The sequence below is a fragment of the Physella acuta genome, unplaced genomic scaffold (genome assembly GCF_028476545.2).
Source record: "Physella acuta isolate Inbredline_101_S28 unplaced genomic scaffold, ASM2847654v3 ptg000243l, whole genome shotgun sequence".
Lineage (NCBI taxonomy): Eukaryota > Metazoa > Mollusca > Gastropoda > Physidae > Physella > Physella acuta.
This window is the reverse complement of record NW_026731762.1, coordinates 523,571-532,029: the sequence shown is the minus strand read 5'-3', so window position 1 is coordinate 532,029 and position 8,459 is coordinate 523,571. Positions and strand designations below refer to the sequence as shown.

General features: G+C 37.3%; 1 protein-coding gene across 1 annotated transcript; it reads right to left on the bottom strand.

Annotated features, from left to right (window-relative positions):
• Window positions 1-2,185: 2,185 nt before the first annotated feature.
• Window positions 2,186-8,099, bottom strand: LOC131938399 (uncharacterized). The gene is made up of 4 exons (XM_059296402.1): window positions 7,927-8,099; window positions 6,539-6,712; window positions 5,630-5,801; window positions 2,186-3,907 (listed from the first exon to the last, which is right to left on the bottom strand). Exons 1-4 carry the CDS (start codon window positions 8,097-8,099, stop codon window positions 2,186-2,188), a joined length of 2,241 nt encoding a protein of 746 aa, XP_059152385.1.
• Window positions 8,100-8,459: the final 360 nt, after the last annotated feature.

The following is an 8,459-nucleotide window of genomic DNA, read 5'->3' as shown; positions in this document are numbered from 1 at the left end:
TGTAGATCCATTTCGACTTTTCGGTGATTTTCGATAATCGGAAGTTGAACTTTTTCCACTTTGAATTTTTCAAAAGTCTACAACTTGAATACTTTTTCAGATAGATAAATAAAATTTCACATACAAGTAAAAGATATAATTCTCTGCCTTCTTTCAAATTTTGAGTGAGTAATTTTCGTTGACCGGAAGTAGTCATTTACGCGATTGAGTTGTTTCCCTCGAACTCATTTTAAAATAAGATTTTGTGCTGTTAATAGCACAAAATGTTCCAAAAAATCTTGTCTGAACTCTGTCAAAATAGAGTGTTTTAATCAATTGTTATTACAATTTATTAAAACAGTTTTCTAAAACGCAAAATAACGTCTAAAATTCGTTTTCTAACATTGCTTTTTTATAATGCAAAAGTGTGACGTTGCACCATCTGAACCCCCGCCCCCCCCTCCCCCTCATCACTCACCGTCACAAAATTGCAGACCCCCCCCCCCTCCCCCCTACGAGTGTGACACCCCTTATAGGCTGATATATTTTTTATGTTAAACTTGTTTGAGAAAAATAATTTATAAAATAGTTATCGGTCAAAACGCATTGTTGAACGATATAAGTGACAAAGCAAAGAAATGCTTACACAGCTAAAAATCCGACACATTTAAAATAACTTAGGCTACCAATACCTATTAGAAAAATTAAAACCAAATTATATAAATTACTAGCCGTCCCGGCCAGGCCCTGTCCTGGGCTCTGTGGAAAACCTACACTCTAAAACCTCAACGACGCACCGATTCTCCCCAATGTCTTGTTCCAACATAATAACGCCAGAAAAAAATATATGTTCATGTGGTTATACACCAACTAGCTGCATACCCGAGCTTCGCCAAGGTGAATCTTTTTAAACGTACCAACAGAAAAAAAAAACAAATACAAATACAAAGGAAAACAAACGCAAACAAAAACAAAAACGCAAACAAAAATATAAACACAAACACAATGAAATACACAATCACAAACACAAAAACAAATAAAACACAAAAGAAAGCACAAACTCAACACAAACGCAAACTCAAATAAAATCGCAAACACAAATCAAACACAAAAGAAAACGCAAACATAAACGCAACAGGCAAACATAAAAACAAAACACAAACGGAACTACATATACAAACACAAAAGAAAACAAACGCAAACAAACGCAAACTGAAACAAAACGCAAAACACGAACACAAATAAAGAAAAAACACAAACGTAAAGAAACGCAAACTCAAACAAAAAACAAAAACGCAAACGCTGTTTTAAATGGCTTTATTGAACATACGACTGTGCATACAAATGCTCTCACGCACCACCGAACAACACATTTTTCTCCGAAAAATAAATAAATAAAGAGTATGAAAAGGAGTAAAAACTTTGTCAAAAATAAAAAAATTAAGTCACATCAATACTCCATAACTTCCAATAAGACAATGTGATGCAAGTAAATTTACGGCAAGTAGTGTTTACTTTTATGGTTCTAAGAAAACACATTGGTAATGTAATTAGAATCACCGCCGAAAAAACACGCTTTCATAGGCGTCCGCGATTAGGGCCTTTGCGAGGGCCTTTTCGGCATTCTGTAAAAGTCTAATTTCACCATCTGTTTAAATAACACCAAAAAACAAACCAAAAAATAGTGATTTTGAGAGATCATAGACTAAATCGAAAATAATATAAAGAATCTTGACATTTATCTATTTTAATTATGCACATTAACATATAATAATCAATGCGGTAGTAATAAAAAAAATAACTTAAATTATTAAGCTCGAATTGAATTTCTTTTCAAATTACCTCCCTTGGTAAAATTACAAAAGTTTAATTAATCAGTTTTTTTCGACCCTACTATTATTAAAATGTATCCTTTTTCTAAGTACCTGAGCTATAATATTATTTGACATTGGTCCTTTTAATATGTTTGAGCAACTTGCGTGTATTTAATTTTTTTACGCTATGCGAAAAAGTAAAACAGTGGCAACTATAAAGCACTTTTAAGTTACTTTGTTACTAATAATAAGACAATGCGATGCAATTTAAAAGCGCTGCATGGTTTGATGTTTACTTTTATGGTTCCAAAATCTATAGCGATGATGGACTGACACACTACCAGCAGCGTTGTATTATAGATTCGCTTCAATGACTGGTTTTACCACAACTCTTACATGTTGCTCTCGCTTGTGATGCTTGAGATTTTACCACTATTGAAGTCAGTGCTTATTGTGGGAATACCCGAACTAGCAGACAGCGTCGGTTCATGGACGTGCTTCCTGCCACCCATGATGGGTTGGGTTGTTGAAGATTCCTCTTTTGAACGTGAGCTGCTTGTCTGTTTTGTGCGACACATATCTAAAAATAGTTGAGCGACTCTTTTGTTTATAACGAGGCTATAGAACAGGACAACGCCATGTAGACCAATCAGAGCTGTGATGACGTAGTCCACATACTTGTTGTTGGATACATCGTAGAGAAACGCCAGCAGCCACATAAGTCCAGTGACAACAGACAGACGCACCATGGCAACCAGACCTAGCTTGGACTGTACCGAGGACTGGAGCTGAGTGGACGAGCCACGACGACGTAGTTTACAGGCCGTGAAGGTCATCAGAGAAATGTTGACCAGGACAATGATCGCCACAGGGACAGCAAACGACGCGATTCTTGAGATTTTGGACGTGATGAAACAGACATAGTCCCCGCCGTATCCCAGCTGTTCGCTTGTGACGTAGTTAGCCACCATGTTGACAACACACACAGCAAGTGGAGCTAGCAGTGTGTAGGCCGTGGCTAGGATAAAAGGACGTTTGGACAAGAAAAAGGCGCGGGACGTCAAAGGAAAACAAAGCATGTAAAATCTCTCAATGGTGCAGACGTTCATGGAGAAAAGAGCAGCCATCCACGTGTAATGGATGAGCACTCCAAACACGAGACATGTCGTCTGGTCTTCAGAATGTTCCAGTGTAAACTGATAAAATGTTTGGGCTAAAAATAAAGTCAGGATTAGCACCATGAGGTTTTTGCCGCTAGCAGATCTCAATGTAGGCAGCAGAAGATATGTGATGAATGTCAGCAGAAGACAGGTGAGGGATATTCCCGTACAGATAACTGAGATCAATCCTCCTGTTGTTGAAATGTCATGCAAAAGTTTCAGTGTTTGGTTATCCCGTGTATTTGTATTGTTAAAGTCAGCTGTTATAAGATCTCTGTAGTCCGACACACACAAGCGTACAATAGTTTCGTTAACCAAGTAAATTTTTCTTGACGAAATATCTTTTTTCATTGGTGTGAACTCTAAATTGTCGTCCAATTTATCCAGAAATTTGCTTCTTGGCAGTTCTAGAAAACTGCAGTTTGTGACTGCTGAGTAGTATATGAAATGTACCTTGTCTAGTACATTTTTTTCTGGGAAAAGTCCCAAAACTATGATGGGCTGAAATGGTTTGCTATCTGCTAAACACGTATGATCAATAGAAAACACACTGAGACATGCGTCTAAGAATCTATAGCTAAAATGTGAAAGGTTTCTGCCGAGCAGGCCCTCAATAAATTGTTTGTAATTGAGGATAGCCTTCTCTAAGTCTTGCTCCAAGTCTTCAAGAAAACCTTCTCTGGATATCTTAGCCTGCCAGTGGACTGATGTCCTGGTGTTGTTAGGGCACCAGTTGTCTAAAGCTAGGACGTGTTCTAGAATAGATTTAAACGTGTAGATAGGCGTCCACATGGTCAAACCTTCAGCATCGCTGACGTCCAAAGGCTGGTCCGTGCTGACGTCAAACACGAGGCATACTTGGTACCCCAGCATGTTGGAGGATACGAGACTTCGGCACTCGCCTGATGACGTCAGATATTTACCCTCAGTACACAGCTGCTCATGACACTCATCCTGTCAAAATGTTTAACTTTATTATCTGGTGGTCTGAATCTTCAACAAACACTATTGTATTACTCAAAGTCATATGAGCGAATGAATCTCTTCTATTATTTTTCTTACGCCTTCTTGTTCTTAAATAGATCATCCCATATATATATATATATATATATATATATATATATATATATATATATATATATATATATATATATATATATATATAAATAAAGGAAACCTCTATATACTGAATTGTTATAACTAACAACAAAAATATAAATATACATTATACATCTATTTACAAAAAATATCAAAGAGAGCGGTAGTTATCATCGACTCAGTCATGGATAATTTCATTGAGTCTAACAGAAAATAGTGTTTGATCGGCTGGGCTTTTATATATTAGGATTTTAAAGAAACTGATTTTTTTTATTACATAAAATGTAAGTATTTTAGAACAAAGTAGTCTTTTTTAAAGGTACAATTTTGAGAGGTGTGGTAGGCTGAGGTGTAGCGTCATTTTACGTGCTCTGTCATTGTTTTTAGTGAAGATTGGTGACGTTGGTGAGGGAGGGGAAGTAAAAATCTTTTAAAAAGCTTGGCATCGTTTATGTTATGGACAACCCCAGTGTAGGTAATAGTCCACTGCTTTATTTACACGTTGTGATGGGTTTTTTTTTTTTTTAAACACGAGCATCGTCCTCCTTATTTTACTTTTTACATGCAGGATACGAGTTTTATGTTTGTTTTGAATTGTAAGCACTTCTATGTTAAATTCAACATGTGGACATCCACAAAAGTCAATTCCCCCCCCCCCCCCTTCCAGCTCTCCTTTGGTGTTGGCATCATAAATGGGTGTGCCCTAGTTTTAAAAAAATATTTTAAAAATATATTGGCAAAGTTTTGAATACAAATTACTACAAAGTGGGGTATTCAGAAAATTGATCACGGATTTTCTTTACAGCCTTACAAAACTGAAAATTAAGGTCATGACTTAGGCTTAATGAATTAAATAGATATGTAGCTTTAACAGCAGAAATATATTTTTTAAGTTCTCTGAATCTAAAACTTATATAACATTAATTTTAAAAATATAACTTTTCTGAATTTTCTTGGGCTCTAGTTGTTTTTTTTTAATTTTTTTTTATTTTTGTTGTTTTTTTTTTTTGGTTGTTTTTTTTTTTGCCACTATGATGGCAAAAACAAAAAAAAAACTTTTTCTCTATAAACTCTGTTGCCTCTATTGATGTAAATATCAATATGGCTCGCTAAAACATGTTCTCCTTCTCTAGTAAAAAAAAAAACTAAACAGTTAAACCTCACAACACACACACACACCACATTGAAAATTCACTGTAAAAATTGACTTGCCGTAGCACTGAAGTAGATTGCGTTGTGGGGACATCTGGGCGCCTGTCTGCTGACTGTACTGGGTCGTACAGGGTAGTCATCGAACGTGAACAGAGCGGCATAAGTGAACGGTGGGACTTGGTATGACCCACCATCTTTCAGCAGATATCGGAGTTGAAAAATGCTCTTAAAAATCTCGTCCGTGTTGCACAGAAAACAAAATATGTTTCGGTATTTAGAGTCAAAGACAGATTCGTACAACGCGCATGCTCTGTCGATAACTTCGTCGTAATATTGCCAGCTTCCGGTGATGTTGCAGGAGTCGATTAAAGATGGCTGCCGCCAAGAGCAGTCACGAACAGTCACGTGGTGGGGTATGTTTATTGCCATTGTGCACTTTGCTTTATTCTGTCCTTCTTCAGTCGAGAGTAGCAGAATGGCGTCTTCTTTAGTCCCGGCTAGACTCAGCAGGTCAGAGATAGTGGGGAAGCAGGTGATGGACACCTGCCATATGGAGATGTTGTAGCTGTCGTTGTTGCACTGGGCGCAGTAAATGTTCCTATAGATGAAACAATCAATACGGAAATGTTTTAGACTATTTAGTAGCTTGAACTAACACAATGAACAGTTTAGTGTAAATAAAATGGATTATAGTATAGTAAGGTTTTTATTAGAAAAGAAGTAAGCCTACTCTTTAAAACAATGCGGAATATGAAGTAGAATTTTTTTTTATTTTTCTGAACTCGGCATAGGAAGCAATAGAGCGATCAGCACTTTCTCCAAATCAAGTCAGAACCTAGAAGAGTTAGAAGGCATCAGCGGCAACAGAACCCGAGACTTTTGGGCTAAACAAGTTGTTGGTTTATAACAACATATTATACGTAGCCTGACTACATCTCCCAGCCTAGCTCGACCTACCTGTAGACGGTTCCAGTGTCCAGAGATGAGACAGGTAACATCTCCCAGCCTAGCTCGACCTACCTGTAGACGGTGCCAGTGTCAAGAGATGAAACAGGTAACATCTCCCAGCCTAGCTCGACCTACCTGTACACGGTGCCAGTGTCGAGAGATGAGACAGGTAACATCTCCCAGCCTAGCTCGACCTACCTGTACACGGTGCCAGTGTCGAGAGATGAGACAGGTAACATCTCCCAGCCTAGCTCGACCTACCTGTACACGGTGCCAGTGTCAAGAGATGAGACAGGTAACATCTCCCAGCCTAGCTCGACCTACCTGTAGACGGTGCCAGTGTCAAGAGATGAGACAGGTAACATCTCCCAGCCTAGCTCGACCTACCTGTACACGGTGCCAGTGTCGAGAGATGAGACAGGTAACATCTCCCAGGCATCTTTAGAGACGCTTGCGTTGGCCGTGTCACATTTGCTTCGAAGTCTCTCCACCTGACTTCCTGATGTTCTTCCGTCATCGGACGGACAAAATGATAGGGCAGACACAGTCAGAGGCAGTTCACTAAAAGAAAAAAAGGCAACAGGTAAGATGGCAATGTCGTGTACTGAGTTGATTTGATGTCGTGTATCCTACTAAGATTATTTGATGTCGTGTACTGAGATGATTTGCTGTCATGTGCTGAGATTATTTGATGTCATGTGCTGAGATTATTTGATGTTGTGTATTGAGATTATTTGCTGTCATGTGCTGAGATTATTTGATGTCATGTGCTGAGATTATTTGATGTTGTGTATTGAGATTATTTGATGTCGTGTACTGAGATTATTTGATGTCGTGTACTGAGATGATTTGATGTCGTGTACTGAGATTATTTGATGTCGTGTGCTGAGATTATTTGCTGTCATGTGCTGAGATTATTTGATGTCATGTGCTGAGATTATTTGATGTTGTGTATTGAGATTATTTGATGTCGTGTACTGAGATTATTTGATGTCGTGTACTGAGATTATTTGATGTTGTGTATTGAGATTATTTGATGTCATGTGCTGAGATTATTTGATGTTGTGTATTGAGATTATTTGATGTCGTGTACTGAGATTATTTGATGTCGTGTGCTGAGATTATTTGCTGTCATGTGCTGAGATTATTTGATGTCATCTGCTGAGATTATTTGATGTTGTGTATTGAGATTATTTGATGTCGTGTGCTGAGATTATTTGATGTCGTGTGCTGAGATTATTTGCTGTCATGTGCTGAGATTATTTGATGTCATCTGCTGAGATTATTTGATGTTGTGTATTGAGATTATTTGATGACGTGTAGTGAGATGATATGATGTTGTGTATTGAGATTATTTGATGTTGTGTATTGAGATTATTTGATGTCCTGTACTGAGATTATTTGATGTTGTGTATTGAGATTATTTGATGACGTGTAGTGAGATGATATGATGTCATCTACTGAGATGATTTGATATCGTGTACTGAGATTATTTGATGTCGTGTACTGAGATTGTTTGATGTCGTGTACTGAGATTATTTGATGTCGTGTACTGAGATGATTTGATATCGTGTACTGAGATCATTTGAGCAGAAGGTACTTGCTCAGCTCCTGCATGGCAGACGGCAGGTGACGACAGGCGGTGCTGATTTCTGTGTGTGACTTACCGAACTGTCCAAATTATATGTATCTGGATATTTCGTTTTGTTTGCTTTTTTACAATGATAATGAGGATGGAGATATGTGTAGCTGGTAGACACGTGACCTAGTCTTACTTTTCTGGAACAGGTTCCAGGCTGATACACCTGTAGACATCTGGATGTTGATTGACAGTTGTCCTCGGCTGACCCAGCAGCACGTCAGGGCAACAGTCTCTGTACTTGTCACATTTGACGTCAGAATAACATTTGGGACAAGAACTTGAAAAAACCCAGGCTGACTGGCACATCTAGTTAATGGGATATATCAGTATTATATATATATATATATATATATATATATATATATATATATATATATATATATATATATATATATATATATATATATATTGATCGAGTTCATCAATGTTGTCAATCTTTCGCTTAAATAGTATAAAATCAACTTTTTAAAACTCGTAGATTTTGTAATATTTCAATAAATATATCGAAAAATTAGTTTTAAGTCAAGTAAAACAATCTTCTTCATCTGTTCTAGGAATTGTCAAAAAGGTATTGTACAAAAAATTAAGAGACTACTTCGTTATCTACTTCAGTTTATGCACCGTAGTGCAACTGAATATGTACATCCTTGTCTATTACCTATCAGT